The 21,805-nt window shown below is 46.7% G+C and overlaps 1 protein-coding gene across 1 annotated transcript in view; it reads left to right on the forward strand.

The window, feature by feature from the left end:
- Window positions 1-21,805, forward strand: part of nalcn (sodium leak channel, non-selective) — a 225,950-nt gene that overhangs the window by 176,431 nt on the left and 27,714 nt on the right. Inside the window, exons 28-33 of the mRNA XM_078221539.1 lie at window positions 5,938-6,058; window positions 8,720-8,818; window positions 9,518-9,611; window positions 12,396-12,502; window positions 13,826-13,900; window positions 19,921-20,040. Coding sequence (XP_078077665.1) covers window positions 5,938-6,058; window positions 8,720-8,818; window positions 9,518-9,611; window positions 12,396-12,502; window positions 13,826-13,900; window positions 19,921-20,040 — 616 coding nt within the window. The remainder of the gene's footprint in view (window positions 1-5,937; window positions 6,059-8,719; window positions 8,819-9,517; window positions 9,612-12,395; window positions 12,503-13,825; window positions 13,901-19,920; window positions 20,041-21,805) is intronic.

Raw genomic sequence — 21,805 nt, forward strand, 5'->3', positions numbered from 1 at the left:
TGTTCTTTATACTTCTTCAGTAATCTTGCAATCTTTATTCAACCAGAAGCCAACGTGTGCAGATGTTTGATCACAGCTGTATCCTGAATTAGCTGGAGAGGAAAGTAGGAATCAGCCAATATTTCCCGATGCTCAGGTCACCCCTGCTGGATGTGTCCTTGCCGGAATGTCTGGTTGATGGAATCTGGTGTTGCTTTCCCTGTGATCGCTCGACTTGCCAGCACTCACTGAGCACCCCGCAGAGTCTTGGATGGGCTGAAGGTGGAAACGGGAAGGCAGCCAGGAGCGCTTTGGAATAGTCATGTCCAGAAGTAACAAGGGAGGGTTTCAGCAGCTGTGGGAGCTGAGGTGGCAGTGGACCAGTTAATCACAACACCTGCATGAGAAAAACTGGCTGAAAGAGAAAAGTCTTGGAGTAGAGCCTGTCAGCTCGATTGCACTTGGCTTGGACCCTGACTCGAGCAGAATGGTCTTTCTTTGAAGCTTTTCCGGTGCTAGCATTATAATCATGAGTCATGGACGACTACAGCACAGAAAAAGGCCCTTCGGCCCATCGTATCTGTGCCAGTCAAAGACAAGCCACCTAACCATTCGCATCCCATTTTCCAGCCCTTGGCCCATAGCCATGTGTGCCTCGGCATCACAAGTGCACATCTCAATACTTCTTAAATGTTATGAGGGTTTCTGCCTCCACCACCCTTTCTGGCAGTGAATTCCAGACTCCCAACACCCTCTGGGTTAAAAGGTTTTTCCTCGCATCCCCTGTAAACCTCCTGCCCCTTAACCTTAAATCTATGACCCCAGTCATTGAAACCCTCCACCAAGGGGAAAAGTTTCTTTCTGTCTACTCTATCCATCTCCCTCATCATTTCATACATCTCAGTCATGCCCCACCCTCCCCCCTCAGTCTCCTCTGCTCCAGGGAAAACACCCCCAGTCTATCCAATCTCTCTTCGTAACTAATAAAGTTTATTTATTAGTGTCACAAGTAGGTTTACATTAACACTGCAATGAAGTTACTGTGAAAATCCCCGAGTCGCCACACTCCAGCGCCTGTTCGGGAACACTGAGGGAGAATTTAGCATGGCCAAAGCACCTAACCAGCACATCTTTCAGACTGTGGGAGGAAACCGGGGCACCCAGATGAAACCCACGCAGTCACAAGGAGAACATGCAGACTCCACACAGACTGTGACCCAAGTCGGGAATTGAACCCAGGTCCCTGGCGCTGTGAGGCAGCAGTGCTAACCACTGTGCCACCGTGCCACTCTCCAGCCCAGCCAACATCCTGGTAAATCTAAGATAAAAGCAAATTACTGCGGGCGCTGGAATCTGAAACAAAAACAGAAAATGCTGGAAAATCTCAGCAGGTCTGACAGTAACATTTTGAGTCTAGATGACCCTTCGTCAGAGCTGATTAGAATAGAGGAGTCCAAAGTTTTGCATTTTTTCCAAGTGGGGAGAATGTAGAACTCTTTGTCACGTGGACACAGTTGAGATGAATAGTATAGAAAAATGTAAGGGGAAGCTGGACCAACACATGAAGAGGAAAGGAATAGAAGGATATGCTGACAGGCTGAGATTAAGTGAGGTGGGAGGAGGTTCATGTGGCGTATAAACGCTGGCTTAGACCATTAGCACAGTGGTTAACACTGCAGGCTCACAGCGCTAGGGAAATGGATTCAATTCCAGCCTTAGGTGATTGTCATCTGTGTGGAGTTTGCACATTCTCCCTGTGTCAACCTGGGTCCCCTCTGGGTGCTCCGGTTTCCTCCCACAGTCCAAAGACGTTCAGGTTAGGTGGATTGGCCATGCTAAATTGCCCCTTAGTGTCCCAAGATGTGTAGGTTAGGGGATTAGTTGGGTAGATGCATGGGTTTACGGGATAGGGTGAGGGGTGGTCCTGGGTAAGGTGCTCTGTCAGAGGGTCAGTGCAGACTCAATGGGCCGAATGGCCTCTTTCTGCACTGTAGGAATTCTATGATTTGGGCCAAGTTGTGCTGTAAACCATTGTAAAACTGTAGACAGTAGAATAATGGTAATATCACAAGGCTGCCAATCCAGAGGCTCAGATTAATGCACTTGGTTCAAATCCCATCGTGGCAGCTAGTGGAATTTAAATTCAATTAATAAAATCTGGAATATTAAGCTGGTCTCATGAATGATATCAATTATCCATTGTTACATATTGGTTCATTAATGTTCTTTAGGGAAGGAAATCTGGTTCCTTCTGGTTCACTAATGCCCTTTATCTAATGTGCCGTCCTTACCCGGTCTGGCCTACATGTGACTTCAGACCCACAGCAATGTGGTTGATTCTTAACTGCCCTCTGAAATGGTTGAGCGAGCCATTCAGTTCAAGGGCAACAGATGTTGACCTTGGCAGTGGTGCCCCCATCCCCTGAAAGAATAAAGAGAAAAAACTCAGAAGCATAGAGCACAGAGGAGGCCCTTCGGCCCATCGAGACTGCACCGACCCATCAGAAACACCTGAATGCCCATCTAATCCCATCTGCCAGCACTTGGCCCAAGTGTAATTCTTTATTTATTATTTATTTTTTTAGTAGTCACAAGTAAGGCTTACATTAACACTGCAATGAAGTTACTGTGAAATTCCCCAAGTCGCCACAGTCCAGCGCCTTTTTGGGTCAATGCACCCTAACCAGCACGGTCTTTCAGACTGTGGGTGGAAACCGGAGCACACGGAGGAAACCCACGCAGACATGGGGAGAATGTGCAGACTCCGCACATACAGTGACCCAAGCCGGGAATCGAACCCAGGTCCCTGGCGCTGTGAAGCAGCAGTGCTAACCACTGTGCCACCATGCCGCCCCTAATTCTGTGTTGTTGCCAAGGTATTCTCTCTGGTTCTATTGCAAATTACTTTAAATTTGTGTCCTCTCGTCCCCACCCTCCACAAATCCTTTTCCATAACTTTGCCTCAGTTACATCTTCGCCATAATCATTATTTGGCTGGAAGGAAAACACTCCCACCTTATCCAAGTCGCCTTACGGTGCACAGAAACAACACACAGCCATTCCCAGATGAGCAGAGGTTTGCAGTGTGTGAAGGAATGTTAGGATTATCTTGTGATCAGTGAATTCTCCCGGGGAATACTCGGAGGAGAGCGATACTGGTCTGTTAGTAAGACAGCTGACAAGGGATCACGATTAAAACCTGGCCCTGAGAGGCACAGTTTAAAATAACTTGGAGAAGCTGAGGGGATTAGGGTGGAATAATCGAGATTCCTCCGGGCACATTTAGCTGAACTCACGCACCTGCTGTTGCTGAAACCTATCGACTGCTGAGGTGGAAACTGCTCCATGTTGCTGAGTTTTATCTGAACAAGTCAAATTCTTGTCTCCACTTTGGTCCAGACAATGGATGAGTTTTTTCTTCACCTACCCTCAGATGAGACAAATGTTGCAGATGTTATTGCACTAACCAGGGACCCGGGTTCAATTCTGGCATCGGGTGACTGTGTGTGCGTGATTTGCACGTTCTCCCCGTATCTGCGTGGGTTTCCTCCGGGTTCTCCGGTTTCCTCCCACAGTCCAAACGACATGCGGGTTAGGTGGATTGGCCATGCTAAATTCTCCCTCAGTGTCAGGGGGATTGGCAGGGGAAATACGTGAGGTTACGGGGATAGGGCCTGGGTGGGATTGATGTCAGTTAGGCTCGATGGGCCGAATGGCTTCCTTCCGCACTGTAGGGATTATATGATTCCATTCTATTCTATGAATATCTTGCCAAGAATAGAATCAGACCACGTTCAATTTTGAATGATTTATATAGGTCACTGCTGAGTTACAGGGCAGATTGCAAACTGTGTATGGTCACCTCTAGGTCAGAAGGTTGTGGGTTCAAGTTCCACTCCAGAGACTTCAGCACAATAATCAAGGTTGATGCTCTGGTGCAGTACTGAGGGAGTGCCGCACTGTCAGAGGGTCAGTACTGAGGGAGTGCTGCACTGTCAGAGGGTCAGTACTGAGGGAATACTGCACTGTCAGAGGGTCAGTACTGAGGGAGTGCTGCACTGTCAGAGGGTCAGTACTGAGGGAGTGCCGCACTGTCAGAGGGTCAGTACTGAGGGAGTGCTGCACTGTCAGAGGGTCAGTGCTGAGGGAGTGCCGCACTGTCAGAGGGTCAGTGCTGAGGGAGTGTCGCACTGTCAGAGGGTCAGTGCTGAGGGAGTGCCGCACTATCAGAGGGTCAGTGCTGAGGGAGTGTCGCACTGTCAGAGGGTCAATACTGAGGGAGTGCCACACTGTCAGAGGGTCAGTACTGAGGGAGTGCCGCACTGTCAGAGGGACAGTACTGAGGGAGTGCTGCACTGTCAGAGGGTCAGTGCTGAGGGAGTGCCGCACTGTCAGAGGGTCAGTACTGAGGGAGTGCCACACTGTCAGAGGGTCAGTGCTGAGGGAGTGCCGCACTGTCAGAGGGACAGTACTGAGGGAGTGCTGCACTGTCAGAAGGTCAGTACTGAGGGAGTGCCACACTGCCAGAAGGTCATTACTGAGGGAGCTGCACTTTCAGAGGGACAGTACTGAGGGAGTGCTGCACTGTCAGAGGGTCAGTACTGAGGGAGTGCTGCACTGTCAGAGGGTCAGTACTGAGGGAGTGCCGCACTGTCAGAGGGTCAGTACTGAGGGAGTGCCGCACTGTCAGAGGGTCAGTACTGAGGGAGTGCCGCACTGTCAGAGGGCCAGTACTGAGGGAGTGCCGCACTGTCAGAGGGTCAATACTGAGGACTGTCGGAGATCTCGCCTTTTGGATAAGATGTTAACCCGAATCCTGGTCTACTCTCTCAGGCAGATATAAAAGATTCCAAGCCCTAATCTGAAAAAGAAAAAGTGTTTTCCCCCCATGTCCTGACTAAGACCCATCCTTCAGCTACCAGAAAGATTATCTGGCTGTAATCCCATGTCTGTTTGTGGGGTCTTGCTGTGTAAACTTGGTTGCAGCGTTTTGTGCATTACAACAGCAACTACACTTCAAAAGGGCTCTGTAGAGGTGTCACACGGACATGCAACATTAACTCTGTTTCTATCTCCACAGGTGCCGCCAGACCTGCTGAGTTTGTCCAGAAATTTCTGGTTTCATTTCAGATTTCCTGCATTTGCAGTATTTTGCTTTTTGTATCACACTTCAGAAGGTATTTCATTGGCCATGAATCTCTTTGTGTGGATGCTGAGGTTGCTAATGGTGCCCCGAACACCAGCCTTCCTCCCAATCAGTTTAATGTCTACCTTATGAAGTGATGTTCCTCCTTCCCCATTGTTGTAATTTTATAATTTGAAAGCTCTAGTTAGCATTCACATATTCTTTTGATAAAGTAGTGGTAGACCAATGACACGATGGGCCGAAGGGCCTCTTTCTGTGCTGTAGAGCTCAATGACCGTAACAGCTGTTAGCCATTGTGTTATTTTGGGTCCGACCACAATCTCTATTCCTTGGCCAACAACTCAATTTCTCTCAATGGCCATTGTGTGAGGCTGAACCAAACCATTCGTAATCTTGTTACCTAAATTAACCCTGATCTGAGCTTCTGACCCATTGGGCGGGATTTTCCGGCCTTGCTCGTTCCAAAACCGAGGTCAACGGCCCTTTCCATGGTGCACCCGTTGCCCGCTCCGATTCCCGTGGTGGACAGCATGGTAGCATTCCGGCCAATATCTTCTCCAACACTCCAGCTCCATACACAAGCCATCTCTGCTCCTGCTCTTAGCTCATCTACCCCTGGGAATCCTCATCCTTTACCTTTGTTACCTCCAGCCTCCTGTCACTATTCACCCATCGGGCTCCTGTGAGGCACCTTCCGATGTTTTGTTACCTTCAAGGTGCTACCTCAGTGCAAGTTGTTGTTTTCTTGTTATCAGCAGACGCTGGAGAATTTATTGTGGAAGTTACAGAAAGAATGCTTTTCTGTTTTCCAGGGCCAATCCTCGGAATTTCAATTTTGACAATGTTGGGAGCGCGTTGCTGGCCTTGTTTGAAGTGCTGTCGTTGAAAGGATGGGTGGAGGTCAGGGATGTCATCATTCACCGAGTTGGCCCAGTGAGAACCTTCTCCTTCAAATATTTCTAACAGTTTAAAATGATTGTGTTCAGAAGGAAGGCAAACGGCACAGTGGTTAGCACTGCTCCAAATTCTCATCAAGGTTTACAGCATGGAAACAGGCCCTTCGGCCCAACTTGTCCATACCGCCCTTTTATTTTAAACCCCTAAGCTAATCCCAATTGTCCGTGTTTGGCCCATATCCCTCTATACCCATCTTACCCATGTAACATTTTAAAAGACAAAATTGTACCCACCTCCACTACTCCCTCTGGCAGCTTGTTCCAGACACTCACCACCCTCTGTGTGAATAAATTGACCCTCTGGACGCTTTTGTATCTCTCCACTCTCACCTTAAACCGGTGCCCTCTAGTTTTAGACTCCCCTACCTTTGGGAAAAGATATTGACTATCTAGCTGATCTATGCCCCTCATTATTTTATAGACCTCTATAAGTTCACCCCTCAGCCTCCTACGCTCCAGAGAAAAAAGTCCCAGTCTATCCAGCCTCTCCTTATAACCCAATCCATCAAGTCCCGGTAGCATCCTAGTAAATCTCTTCTGCACTTTTTCTAGTTTAATAATAACCTTTCTACAATAGGGTGACCAGAACTGTACACAGTATTCCAAGTGTGGCCTTACCAACTTGAACAAGACGTCCCAACTCCTGTATTCAATGTTCTGACCAATGAAACCAAGCATGCCGAATGCCTTCTTCACCACTCTGTCCACCTGTGACTCCACTTTCAAGGAGCTATGAACCTGTACCCCTATATCTCTTTGTTCTGTAACTCTCCCCAATGCCCTAACATTAACTGAGTAAGTCCTGCCCTGGTTCAATCTACCAAAATGCATCACCTCGCATTTATCTAAATTAAACTCCATCTGCCATTCGTCAGCCCACTGGCCCAATTGATCAAGATTCGGTTGCAATCCGAGATAACCTACTTCACTGTCCACTATGCCACCAATCTTAGTGTCATCTGCAAACTTACTAACCATGCCTCCTAAATTCTCATCCAAATCATTAATATAAATGACAAATAACAGTGGGCCCAGCACCGATCCCTGAGGCACACCGCTGGTCACAGGTCTCCAGTTTGAAAACCAACTCTCTACAACCACCCTCTGGCTTCTGTCATCAAGCCAATTTTGTATCCACCTACCTCATCCTGGATCCCGTGAGATTTAACCTTATGCAACAACCTACCATGCGGTACCTTGTCAGAGGCCTTGTTAAAGTCTATGTAGACAACATCAACTGCACTGCCCTCATCTACCTTCTTCGTTACCCCTTCAAAAGACTCAATCAAATTTGTGAGACATGATTTTCCACTCACAAAGCCATGCTGACTGTCCCTAGTCAGTCCTTGCGTCTCTAAATGCCTGTAGATCCTGTCTCTCAAAATACCTTCCAACAACTTACCCACCACAGATGTGAGGCTCACTGGCCTGTAGTTCCCGGGCTTTCCCCAGCAGCCCTTTTTAAACAAAGGCACAACATTTGCCACCCTCCAATCCTCAGGCACCTCATCTGTGACTATCGATGATTCAGATATCTCGGCTAGGGTCTTTATCCTACAGTGCAGAAGGAGGCCATTCAGCCTATCAAGTCTGCACCAACCACAATCCACCCAGGCCCTATCCATTTCACCCTACATTTTTATCCTGCTAATCCCTCTAACTCAAGCATCCCGGGACACTAAGGGGCAATTTAGCATGGCCAATCAACCTAACCCGCACATTTTTGGACTGTAGGAAGAAACCAGAGCATCCGGAGGAAACCCACGCAGACACAGGGAGAACGTGCAAACTCCGCACACACAGTGACCCAAGCCGGGAATTGAACCCGGGTCCTTGGAACTGTGAGGCAGCAGTGCTCACCACTGTGCCACCATGCTTTATGTTCACTGGCCCAAAACCTGCAGTCAGGGGCAAAAGAACCTCTTGCCATTCACTCCATTAACAGCTGCCACAACTCTTTGTGGGCAATTGATGACATTTAGGGAATCCTTTCCAACATGGCGCCCTCTACCTGATATCCAATGCATGGGCCCACAACGCCCAAGCTCTTCAGCCAGTCAGAGTGAAGAGTCTTTTCTGAGCCATGCCATTGGTAAACCAGACTGTGTAAAGAATGTTTCATTCATTTGTAAAATAAGGTACAGAAAGTGAAATAAAAAGAGGGAAAGAAAGATGAGATATAGTGAAAGAGACAGCAAAGAGTTGAAAAATAATAATGCTTTTTTAAATCTCCAAAAGTAATTACATTCAGAATGAATGAGATTCCATGCTGATAAAATTACATTTCCAAGGATAGAGAGGTTGTTTGGCAGTAATCAAGACTTATTACACTGTTTAAAATTCACTTGCACCTGGATGCACCAGCCCTAACTTTTCCTGGCATGTTTAGTGGGTGATTAGTGGAAAGTTTCACACCTTTCTGCATGTTAATTGAGTCGATTAGCAAGGTAACAGTAAAGCAAGGCTTGTGGAGGAGTCGGGAAACCTGAACAGCAACTTCCTCATTTCTATGCTTTGCCACATTTGTGTGGGTGGTGGATGTTGCTGTTCTCTTTACTCCTGAATATTGATGAACACTGATAGCCTCACTGTTACTGTCCTGTGTCGCTGTGTCTAACGTTGAACTCTCTCCCCACAGATTCACGGCATTTACATCCACGTTTTTGTGTTTCTTGGCTGTATGATTGGACTGACTCTCTTTGTTGGTGTTGTCATCGCTAACTTCAATGAAAACAAAGTACGTTTCATCGTCCCTATTAAGGAAACCCCCATGCGGTTGCTCATTCGTCATTGCTTCCAGACTAGATATAAATGCATGAGAAAAACCTATTCTGTTTCATTAAACTTGTGGCACAATTAGTTCCCTTAGTTCACTGTACTTAACACAGTTATTGCTGCTGGTTTAGGGTAATGTAATGAAAAAACACATATTGTTTTATAAAATCCATCACAGGGAACTTTATACTTTACAATAAACATCACAGATTTGATTATTTCACGAAAATCAGAAGTTATCTTTTTCATTGATTAGGAAATCAGTGTCCAGTGAAAATGCTCCAATTTGGGGCGGCACGGTGGTACAATGTTTAGCACTACTGCTTCACAGCGCCAGGGACCCGGGTTCGATTCCCGGTTTGGGTCACTGTCTGTGCGGAGTGTGCACGTTCTCCCCATGTCTGTGTGGGTTTCCTCTGGGTGCTCTGGTTTCCTCCCACAATCTGAAAGACGTGCAGGTTAGGGTGCATTGGCCATGCTAAATTCTCCCTCAGTGTACCCGAACAGGCGCCGGAGTGTGGGGACTAGGGGATTTTCACAGTAACTTCACTGCAGTGTTAATGTAAGCCTACTTGTGACACTAATAAATAAACTTTACTTGTCAAGCTGTTTGAAAAATATATTCCATTGTGAATTCATGTCCTTACCCTAATTTTTCCAGGGCACTGCCTTACTGACGGTGGACCAGAGGAGGTGGGAGGATTTGAAAAGTCGATTAAAGATTGCCCAACCGCTCCACCTTGCTGCTCGACCTGGTAGATACTCCTTTGTATGAACGTTGGGGGCGTAGCCCCTTTAAGGGAATGGGTCATGTGATCCCGGGTACCAGGGGACCTCCCTGGGAGGGCAATAGGAGTCAGAAAGTGGAGCGAGTGAGACCTGCAAATAAATACCTGCGTTCCCCAACTTCTGTCTGTGGAGTCAGTTCTTGGGATGCACCCCAGTGGCCAAATACACAACTCTCTTCAGTCTGATTGAGAAAACATCAAGGAGGAGAGAGAGGCCAAGGGGTTTAGGGATGGAATTCCAAAGTTGAGGGCCTAGGCAGCAGAAGGCACGGCCATCAATGATGCAGCGATGAAAGTCGGGGATGCTTAAAGGGGCCAGAATGCTGAGGGAATGCGGAGATCTCGGAAGGATGTAGGGCTGGATGGCAAGGATGGGGGTGTAGGGAGGAGGCTATGGAGAAATCTGAACACAAGGATGAGAATTGAGCGTGAAATATTGGGACCAGCAGCAGCCCCTGACTCAAGTATTGAGTTTGTTTTGAATATTTTTGGTGGACACCAAGTCTTTGGGACCAGACATCGCTGGGATGCCTCAGACCTGGATTTTAATAGTAATTTGTGTAGCATGGGAGATAATAGGGTGAACTTTCATACCAAGAGCTGCAACTAAAACCTGCGCTTAATCAGATGCTGGGCATAGAGTATTGTAATCGCTGAACATTTTGTGATATGGCCCCCTCTGCAGCCCTCTCTGTTAGGGTGGTGTGAACAAAGTTAGATCAATAAGGGCTCCCTGCAGTTTAATATGGCTGGAATTTTACCGGCACGCCCGCCCAAGCCTCGTAAAATTCCACCCGAGGCCAACGGAGAATGCCGTTCTGTGAGTCTCGCCCGCCTCGATTCCGGTAAAATTCCAGCCTATGTGTTCGTCTTAATCACTCAATGCAATGCACAAAACTGGGGAAAATAAAGCCCCCAGTTTTCCTTTCTGAGATTTCCTCATAATTTTATATACCACATTTATGCATCAGTTCATGAAAAAGAACTATGTTTGAAAGGATTCACCGCCTGAGTGGAGCGATTCCCTTAAGATCACAGTGCCTACTTTCCAACTGGCCAATTCAAACACCACCAAAATTTAGTCTTCATCTTCAATATTTAATTTTAATTCCTTCATGGGATGTGGGCATCACTTGCTAAGCCAGCATTTATTGCCTGTCCATAGATGCCCTTGAGAAGCGGGTAGTGAGCTGCCTTCTTGAGCCACTACAGTCCGCATGGAGTAGATACACCCACTGTGCTGTTAGGGAGTTCCTAAGTTAGTTAGTTCCTCGGTCGATTATTGCCTTGGTAAAACCCAGCAATAGTTTGAGGGTGAAATCCATTGCTCCGTCCATTGCAATTACGAAATGGAAATTTGGCAGTGATCGAACGAATTGAATTCTTGAAATATGATCAAATTTAAGGAATATGATGATTTGAATTGAAGATGATCAACATTTTGGAACGGGGGAGTTTAAGTTTCATCTCTTTTTGAAGAAGGTTGAGATATCTACGGGAATTTTTCTTGTGAAAATGGAATTGAAGCATATTTGCCAATTAAGCAGTTGTGGAGCTGAAGATTATAGTACTTCATGTCAGATTAATTCATTCAATCTAGTCTCATGTATTTTTTGATCTCTAACCAGTAAATCTTACATTCTTCAGAATCTGTGTTGAGGTTGCAGGTGCATCTTTTTCATCAAGTACTTTGTCTGTTTTTTGAAATCAGAAGAAGCTTCACTCGAGTGTGAAATGAGGGCCTTGAACTCATTCCTTAACTTTCAAAACTTGCATTGGAAACTTTGGTTTCCATATTGTAAACTGGATATAAAGGCACTGGAGAGGGTGCAAAGTAGAGATGATACCAGAGCTGTGAGGTTCTTCCAATCAGGAAGTGATGAGAAGAGGTTTCTTTTCTCTTGAAAAGACATGGTGCACGGATGGGAATCTATTCAATGTCTTTAAAATATTGAAAGATTGTGGTGGATGAACAAGGTGGCAATGTTTCAGTTTGTGGGGAAAATAATAGCTCGAGACCGTCAATATAGGATTATTACTAATGAATCCAATAGGGTATTCAGGAGAAACTTTTTTACCCAGAGCTTGGAGAGAATGGGGGACTCACTCCCACAGGGAGTGGGGAGAATGTGGAACTTGCTCCCACAGGAAGTGGGGAAAATTTGCGACTCGCTCCCACAGGGAGTGGGGAGAATGTGGAACTCGCTCTCACAGGAAGTGGGGAAAATTTGCGACTCGCTCCCACAGGGAGTGGGGAGAATGTGGGACTCACTCCCACAGAGAATGGGGAGAATGTGGAACTCCCTCTCACAGAGAGTGGGGAGAATGTGGGACTCACTCCCACAGAGAGTGGGCAGAATGTGGAACTCGCTCCCACAGGGAATGGGAGAATGTGAAACTCACTCCCACAGAGAGTGGGCAGAACGTAGACTCGCTCCCACAGGGAGTGGGGGAGAATGTGAAGCTCATTCCTACAGGAATAGGAAGAATGCGGAACTCGCTTCCACAGGGACTGGGGAGAATGTGGAATCCACTCCCACAGGGAGCGGTTGAGGTGAATAGTGTAGATACATTTAAGGGGTAGCTGGATAAACACATGAGGGAGACAAGAATAGAAGGATATGCTGATAGGGTGGGATCAAGAGAGGGGTGGGAAGAAACCTGAGCTAGCAAGGACTGGTTGGGCCAAATGGGCTGTCCTCTGAGCTGTACATTGGTGTAACTTCCTTTTTGTTGTGTTTCCTTTCCCAGACAATGGAGGCTTCCGAGCTAAAATGTACGACATAACCCAGCACCCATTCTTCAAGAGGAGCATTGCCGTCTTGGTCCTTGCCCAGTCTGTGCTGCTTTCATTGAAGGTACTTTACATTTGCAGCAATGCAAATGATGTTTGCATTACTGTCAGGTTATAACCACTTTCTCCGGAGGCAATCAGGGATGTACAATAGTGGGAGACAGTGGCACGGTGGTCATGTCATTGGATTAGTAATCCAGAGGCCGAGACTAATTCACTGAGACATGGGTCCCATCACAGCAGATGGTGGAATTTGAATTCATAAATAAATCTGGAATATAAAGGTGACAAAGGCTAGCCTTGAGAGCAATGCTCACATCCCAGGAGAGAATAAATAACCGCTGTTCTTGCTGGCAGAGCCCACATCCCATTAAAAAATATATATCGGAATGCAAATGATCAGGCCACTGTTGTTTGTGGGATCTCGATGTGTACAGATTAGTATGTGTGTTTGTTCCCTACACTACAGCAATGATCGCACTCAAAAGTACAGATTTTCCTGTCTTTAAAGAGTTTTGTGACATCTTGAGTTTGCAGGCGCTATAGAAATGCAGGTCTTTCTTTCCTGCAATTTACACAATGGGCTTCCCTGTCAGTGGGTTTGAAAATTGGTGGGGTGGGGAGGGGTGGGAGCTTGTAAAATCTAGCAGGTGGCCTTCCCGCCACCTAACCATACACCGCCCCCCCTCCCCCGGACAAGTCTGACATTTTATTGGGTGGATGGGGGAGGGGCATCAGGCAGCCAATGGTGGCCCTGAGGTGACCAATTAAGTGCGACGTAAGAGCTTCATTCCACCACCTCTGGTATTTTACCTGCAACAGGGAAAGGCCCATGCCATGCGGTCAGCCCCAGCACTGAGCTGTGCGGGCTAATGTCAGCCAAGCAGGAGGGAGAGAGTTTCCTTTGGAGGTTTAGGGGGGTGGGCTGGGCCTATCAGAGGACCCACCCTTCTCCAAGGCCATCCCTCCCCCCCGGCCTCGTGAATTCAGCTCCCTACTGCACGACCGAAACCCCTCACTGAGACACCCAATCTCAGACTTAGCTGGGTTCCTCGGCATGGTGGAACTGCCTGCACTACCAGCAGTGGCCACCACTCCCTGTGGGCGCTTCTGGGGCTACAGAGCTGTCGGCCGATCTAATTGGTCAGTAGCTCTTTGAGGCGATCTTCCTCCCCAGGTAGGGTCGGAAATCTCACCTTAAAGGAATCTACACTGCTGCCAGGATCGGGGTGGTGGCTGGGCTCCCCCCACTGACCCACACAGCGTTTTAACCAGGGTAGAGGTGAAGGGGGGTAAAGTTCGGTCTAATGGATATATAATCTTAAAAATAATGCTCTGCCCGAAGATAAAAAGACAATTAATAATTTGCTTTCTGCCTGTCTCACAGTGGGATGTTGACAATCCAGTTACGGTTCCTCTGGCAACAATGTCCGTTATTTTTACCTTTATCTTTGTCCTTGAGGTAAGATTATTTTTAGTTTTTTTGCTTCCATCGCTGCTGTATGTTTGGTTACGGTAAAAACAGGTTTCATTCGGTTTTCTGCTGCTTATTTTTACCGATGAACAAGATAATTTTTACCGACAAGACCTTGTCCTGTGACTGATACAATAGCGACAAGACGGGAGCAAGTGGAAACATAAATGATCCGGCCCTGCTTATTTCAGATGAAACTCTCACAGATGTGAAGATAGATTTTCCTAATTCATTTACAAATAGATTGAACCTATTGCCTGTACGAATGGTTTTCAATACTGCAAATACCTGTGTGCATTGGGAATAGCGCAATGTCTCGATGAGGACAGCTGGCAACTGCAGTATGAAATTACTTTCCAGGAGGTGGGGAGGAGTAAGTACAATAACTTTCCTCTCCATGTTGACCCCGAGTTCTGCTGTTTCTTTTTAGATTACATTTTTCTGAACGTTATCTCCCTTTGTGCGGTTTTGCTGGAGGGCATAACCAGGAAGGTACAGGGATGGAATTGAAATCTCCTCCTGTTATTGTCCTTCCTGAGAAGAGAGACTTGTAAGCAATGTTGGTTGGGGCGGAGGGGAGGGGTGGGGGGGGGCGGGAGACACTTGCAAAGGCACCAGCCGCTCCCCTCCCAACACTTTCCTTCCGTTTCTATCCCTTCACATGTGACATGGGTATCGACATGAAAGATGCAAGCCGGAATCTTATCACCATTCACACCGGTGGAATTTTCCCATCCCGCCCGCAGTGAATGGAGATTTGGCTGGCTGCCAAATTCTCTGACCTCGCTTCAGCGGGAACGTGGCGTGAACGACCGGTAAGATCGTGCCCGTAATCTCTCTCCCCGTGTTCATAGAATCATAGAAGCCCTACAGAAGGAAGCCATTTGGCCCATCGAGGCTACACCAATGGGCCAAATGGCTTCCTACCCAGGCCCTGTCCCCACAACTTCATGTATTTACCCTAGCTAGTCCCCCTGACACTAAGGGGCAATTTAGCATGGCCAATCAACCTAACCCACACATCTTTGGACTGTGGGAGGAAACCGGAGCTCCCGGAGGAAACCCACGCAGACACGGGGAGAATGTGCAGACTCCACACAGGCAGTGACCCGAGGCCGGAATCGAACCCGGGTCCCTGGTACTGCAAGGCAGCAGTGCTAACCACTGTGCCACCGTGCCGTCCCGTGTTCTGTTTCAGAAAGCCAGGCGGTGTAGGACAGAACTAGAGCCGATCTTTGTTTTATGAAGCATTTATTGACAGAGGTGCACATTACAAGCATGCATCTCCTCACCCAAGCACCACAGTTTCAGCCTGTTGCTATTTATGGGGACACAAGTGAACCCCCAGTTAAGACCCTCAACCTGCATACAATTGTATAATTGCAGCACGGTGGTACAGTGGTTAGCACTGCTGCCTCACAGCACCAGGTACCCGGGTCCAATTCCGGCCTCGAGTCACTGTCAGGGTGGATTTTGCACATTCTCCCCGTGTCTGCGTGGGTTTCCTCCCACAGTCCAAAGATGTGCAGGTTAGGTTGATTGGCCATGATAAATTGATCCTAGTGTCAGGGGAATTAGCAGGATAAATATGTGGGGTTACGGGAAAAGGGCTTGAGTGGGATTGTGGTTGGTGCAGACTCAATGGGCCGAATGGCCTCCTTCTGCACTGTAGGGATGCTATGATTCTATGAATTCCTCACAGTTAGCACCCTGGTTGTAAATGCAGTTCACCTTCAGTCTTTAGAGCACAGACTGGTGTTGATCCATTTGTTTTGTGCAAAATCCGTTTCACTGCAAAAACTGATATCAACCTTCCGCAGCCATATTGCAGTTGCAGTAGAACAACAGGGATATGGGCTTTGATAAATATGGTAAAGGCATATTTCTGACACTGAGTAAATGTTCACATTCTCTTCCATAGAGTCACCCATAACAGTAACTTTTAAGCATTGTCATTTCTCAATTCCAGTGACGATGATATATGCCTTCCTGGTGAGATGTTAAATGGAGGGCCTTGTCTGCCCTGTCAGGCTAACGGAAAAGATACCATGCCATTGTTTCGAGGAAGAGCAGGGGAGGCCTCCCCAGTGTTGTGTGTTAACATTTATCCCTCAACAAACACCACTTATAAAACAGAGCATCTGGTCATTTATCACATTTAATCAAAAGTACAAGCTGGAGATCCGTGACAAAATCAAAGAACAAATTGCTGGAAACACTCATAGAATCCCTACAGTGCAGGAGGAGGCCATTTGGCCCATTGAGTCTGCACCGACAACAATCCCACCCAGGCCCTATCCCCAAAACCCCACATATTTACCCTGCTAATCCCCCTGGCGCTAAGGGGCAATTTAGCACGGCCAATCCACCTAACCCTCACATCTTTGGACTGTGGGAGGAAACCAGAGCACCCAGTGGAAACCCACGCAGACACGGGGAGAACGTACAACCTCTATACAGACAGTGACCCAAACCGGGAATCAAACCCGGGTCCCTGGAGCTGTGAGGCAGCAGTGCTAACCACTGTGCCACCGTGCTGTTGTTTCTCTCTCCACAGGATTCAACAGTGCCTGTGGAGAGAGAAACATGAGTTAAAAGGTCATTGCCCTTTTCAAGAACTGTTTCTATTTTACCAACCTTGTTGCTGTTTGTGGGATCTTGCTGTGCATAAATTGGCTGCTGCGTTTCCTACACTACTGTAGGACTACACTTCAAAAAGCTCTTCATCGGCTGTAACGCACTTTTGAACAGAGGAATGTAAGAATTTGGAGCATGAGTAGGCTATTCGGCCCCTCTGACAAACCCTACCATTCAATAAGATCATGCCTGATCTTCTCCCTCAACTTTAGCTTCCTGCACTTTCTCTGTATCCCTTCACTCCCTGAATATCCAACAATCTGTTGGCCTCCCTCATGAATGTGCCCAATGCCTAAGCTTCCACAGCTCGCTGGACAGAGAGCTTCAACTATCCGCAACCACTAAATGATTAAATTGCTTCCATCTCGCATTGAAATGGGCGACACCTTATCCAAGGATGTGACCCTTAACTCTCGACTCTCCAGCCAGGGAGAAACAACCTCTCAGCATCTAACCTGTCAAACCGTCCAGTGATTTTATACTTTTACAGTAAGACTACCTCTCGTTCTTCTAAGCGCTAGAGAATATACACCCATTCAATCTCTCCCCATAGGACTACCTTTTCATCCCAGGAATCAGTCCAGCGAACCTTTGTTGCATCCCCTCTATGGTATGTACTCCTGCTTTAAATAAGGAGGCTAAAATTATCCACGGTTCTCCAGGTTTCTGCAAAAGACCTGCTGGTTAGGGTGCATTGGCCATGCTAAATTCTCCCTCAGTGTACCCGAACAGGCGCTGGAGTGTGGCGATTTTCACGGTAACTTAATTGCAGTGTTAGTGTAAGCCGACTTGTGATGCTAATAAATAAACAAACTCAAAAGGCCTGGTCTCACTAAAGCCCTTCAGAATTGCAGCAAAACTTTCTTACAATTATACTCAAACCTCCTTGCAATAAAGGCTTTGATAACATCAGATTGTAGATTTTAATTTAATATTCTTCTGTGCATTTGCTGTTAAGTCAGAGTTGTATGCAGCTTGGCTTTGAAGTTTACCAAAAACAGGACGCATTTTATTTCAAACGTTGAATAAAGTTCAAATCTTGGTCCACAGGAACAGGAGGAGGCCATTCAGTCCATCGAGGCTGTTTTGCAATTCAGGGAGATCATTGCTGATTTTTATTGGAACGCCATCTCCTGGCTTTGGTTCTTTGATCCTTCATCCCTTTATAACCAAAATCCATCAATCTCACCATTTTCAATTGACCCTAAGCTGTGGCAGGCAGCCACAGTGATTGTCGAAAATGAGGTTAGCAGACAATCACATTTGAAAGGATTCTCACAGGCAGCAAAGCAGGAAGTCAAACGCATTTGATATCATAGAAACTAGAAGCAGGAGTAAGTCATTCGACCCTTCAAGCCTGCTCCGCCATTCATTTTGTTCATGGCTGATCATCAAATTCAATATCCTGATTCCCCCCTCCTTCCCCACCCCCATTTCCCTTGATCCCTTTAGCCCCAAGAGCTATAATCCTTCACTTTTAATTTACATTTTCAGATAGCAACACGGTGGCACAGTGGTTAGCACTGCTGCCTCATAGTGCCAGGGACCCGGGTTCAATTCCGGCCTGGGGTGACTGTGTGGGGTTTGTACATTCTCCCTGTGTCCTGCGTGGGTTTCCTCCGGGTGCTCCGATTTCCTCCCACGTTCCAAAGATGTGCAGATTAGGGGGATTGGCCGTGCTAAATTGCCCCTTAGTGTCACAAAATGTGTAGGTTAGGTGGATTAGCCATGCTAAATTGCCTCTCAGTGTACCAAGATGTGTGGATTAGGGAGATTGGCCATGCTAAATGTGTGGGATAACAGGGATAGGGGGCTGGGGGGTGATCCTGGGTAAGCTGCCCTTTTGGAGGATCAGTGCAAGCTCAATGGACTGAATGGCCTCCTCAGCATTATAGGGATTCGATGGTTCTGTGGACATCCAAGGCATTAATAACTGACAGTGTAAGAGTGTAAATTCTTATGAATTTGATGTTTTTTTTCCGTTCATTGCTGTCTGGGGCTGACTCACTAGCCCATTCTCGAGAGATGCATGGAATCACTGGTAGCAACGTGTGGGTTTCCGCATCATTCTGTGCATGTGTGGACTCCAGAAGTTGCTGCCAGTTTCCGTGGAGTAATGCAGGCTACGGGGACAGTATTCCCGTCATCACCACCGCAAAAATCCAGGCAATTGTTTCCAGCGAAAAACCAAAGGAAAAGGCAGCGTAGTTTATGTGGAAGATCTCATGCAGCCAAATAAAACAAGAAAGAAAAGATGATGAGTCATCGGATTTCACTCCAAACTTCAGCAAATACACCCTGGAGTGGATGAAGATAATAGTCCATTAGAAGAACTAAGTTTATGTCATAAAATGAGAGATAAAAGCTAAAACGCCTTATCAAAATCACAAGAGGGAGGAATTCTGCACCACTTTCTATTACAATTGTCTTGAAGGCAGATGGACAGATAATGATGGATGGGAGATCCTCATTGCACAATTTGAACAGACAGGCAATTTCAGATTTATTACTCTGACTGATGTGAAGGAATAAAGTAACGCGGACCTGGACACTATCAAATACATCAGCAATTGTAAACCATCTTTGTATTCAAGGCATGTTATTCAATATTGATTGATCCTAATTAAAGCAGCAAAGATTTACCTCTGAGTGAATTCATTTAATTTTATTTCTTATCCTCTGCCTAACTCTTGCACTCCCGCAGAGATCAGATCAAATGTCCCATGCGTGACGTGAATTTTCAGTAATTTATGGTTGCGATATGCCTTTCGAATAAACAAAAGAGCTTATAAATAATTCCGACTTGGCCTCACGCATGTCAAGTGGGAAAACCCGATTGGGGCTTTAACGCTGTTTCCTGATTGGTTGGTTGCTGTTCATGGGCAATTGAGTCCAAGTTGAGGAGCCTGCAATCTAAAATGGTCGCACCCAATGAATCCAATCGGGAATTCAGGAGGAACCTCTTTATACAGAGAGCATGTGGAACTTCCCAACACAGGGGGTGGGATTTTCCAGCCGCTTACACCCCAAGTCCAGAAAATCCCACCCGAGGTCAACGCACCTTTCCATGATTCGCCCATCGCCCACTCCAATTTCCGTGGCTGGCAGAACAGGAAAATTTGGCCCAAGGAATAGTTGCAGGAAATGCATTTAAGGGGAAGTTAAGAGGAGAAAAAAATAGAAGGATGTGTCGCTGGGTGGGTGAAGCATAAACACCGTATGAAGTATATAAACACCAACAAAAACCAGATGGGCCGAATGGCCTGTTTCTGCACTGTATAATCCTAGGTGAGCTTTGTAAAGAGTCTTCTGAGCTCAATATTTGACTCTAATATATATTTGGATACATAAGGGTGAGCTTTGTGTTTCAGGTAACTATGAAGATTACCGCCATGTCACCATCTGGTTTCTGGCAGAGTAGACGGAACCGGTATGACTTGCTAGTGACATCACTTGGTGTAATATGGGTCGTGTTACACTTTGCTTTACTTGTAAGTAATCCATCAATTCACTTATTTCTACTGTCTGCTGTAACTTAGAGGTGGCAGAAACAAGAGTAGGATTAGGTGGGATCTTGAAATAGCCTCTCTTGCAGATTCTCATTTGGACACGTATCACTGGCTGGATTGCAGAGTGGATTCCTGCCAATGTTTCTAAGTAGAGCTACAGTCTACAGTGTGATGACAGGACTGTGTCACTAAGCTCCTTACTGAACATAGAATTTACAGCATAGAAACCATCCATGTCCTGCTTTAGCCTCCTCCCACCCTCCTTCATCTCACCCAATCAACTGACCTTTCTATTCCTTTCTCCCTCACGTTGGTAGCTATTGCATTCCTTCCCCACCCACGGTCTAACTCCTGTCCGATTTTCTTTGTCTTCAGCTCTGATGAAGGGTCATCCAGACTCGGAACATTGGCTCTTTCTCTCTCCACAGACCTGCTGAGATTTTCCAGCATTTTCTGCTTTTGTCTCTAATTTGTCTACTCTCTCCTCACAACCAAACCCCTGATTAGGAAATAGTATCTTGTCTTCCTATACTAACAGTACACAGGATATGTAAATATACTCCAGAGCCAGAGAGCAGGCCCCGAATTCAAATCAGTAAGAGCACATTATGACTCAACTCCCTCCCCGTTCCATCATTGCCTCACACGCCCCCATTCTACACGTGTTCCTTAAATGTGTGCCTTTATCTACAAAAGAGAAAGTCACAGCCCTGGAGAAATATCTTCAGATTGGCAAGCTTCGAAAACTATTCCATCCCATTCCATACGATCTGTATTCTAACTTTATCTACCCATCTCGGTTCTGTAATCCTCTTACCCAACTAATATCTAGCAATCTCAGTTCTAGAATTTTTAAGCAAAGCCCAGACTCAAGAGCTCTTTAGCTGGGAGAGAGAGTTCCAGATTTCCACTCCCCCTTGGTGTAACAAAGAACAAAGAAAATTACAGCACAGGAACAGGCCCTTCGGCCCTCCAAGCCTGCAACGACCATGCTGCCCGACTGAACTAAAACCCCCTACCCTTCCGGGGACCATATCCCTCTATTACCATCCTATTCATGTATTTGTCAAGACGCCCCTTAAAAGTCACTATTGTATCCGCTTCCACTACCTCCCCCGGCAGCAAGTTCCAGGCACCCACCACCCTCTGTGTAAAAAAACTTGCCTCGTACATCTTTAAACCTTGCCCCTCGCACCTTAAACCGATGCCCCCTAATGATTGACTCTTCCACCCTGGAAAAAAGCTTCTGACTATCCACTCTGTCCATGCCCCTCATAATCTTGTAGGCTTCTATTAGGTCTCCCCTCAACCTCCGTCGTTCCAGTGAGAACAAACCAAGTTTCTCCAACCTCTCCTCATAGCTAATGCCCTCCATGCCAGGCAACACCCTGATAAATCTTTTCTGTACCCTCTCCAAAGCCTCCACATCCTTCTGGTAGTGTGGCAGCCAAAATTGAACACTATATTCCAAGTGCGGCCCAGCTAAGGTTCTATAAAGCTGCAACGTGACTTGCCAATTTTTAAACACAATGCCCCGGCCAATGAAGGCAAGTATGCCGTATGCCTTCTTGACTACCTTCTCCACCTGCACTGCCACTTTCAGTGACCTGTGTACCTGTACACCCAATCCTTCTGCCTATCATGTGACAATGTGTTGCCTGACATCACTCCCTGAAAAGCCTGGCTCCAATCTTAAACTACTGTCCCCTTGTTCTGGACTCTCCGCCCCCCCCCCCCCACCCCTCCA

Source organism: Mustelus asterias, chromosome 10 (genome assembly GCF_964213995.1).
Source record: "Mustelus asterias chromosome 10, sMusAst1.hap1.1, whole genome shotgun sequence".
Taxonomy (NCBI): domain Eukaryota; kingdom Metazoa; phylum Chordata; class Chondrichthyes; order Carcharhiniformes; family Triakidae; genus Mustelus; species Mustelus asterias.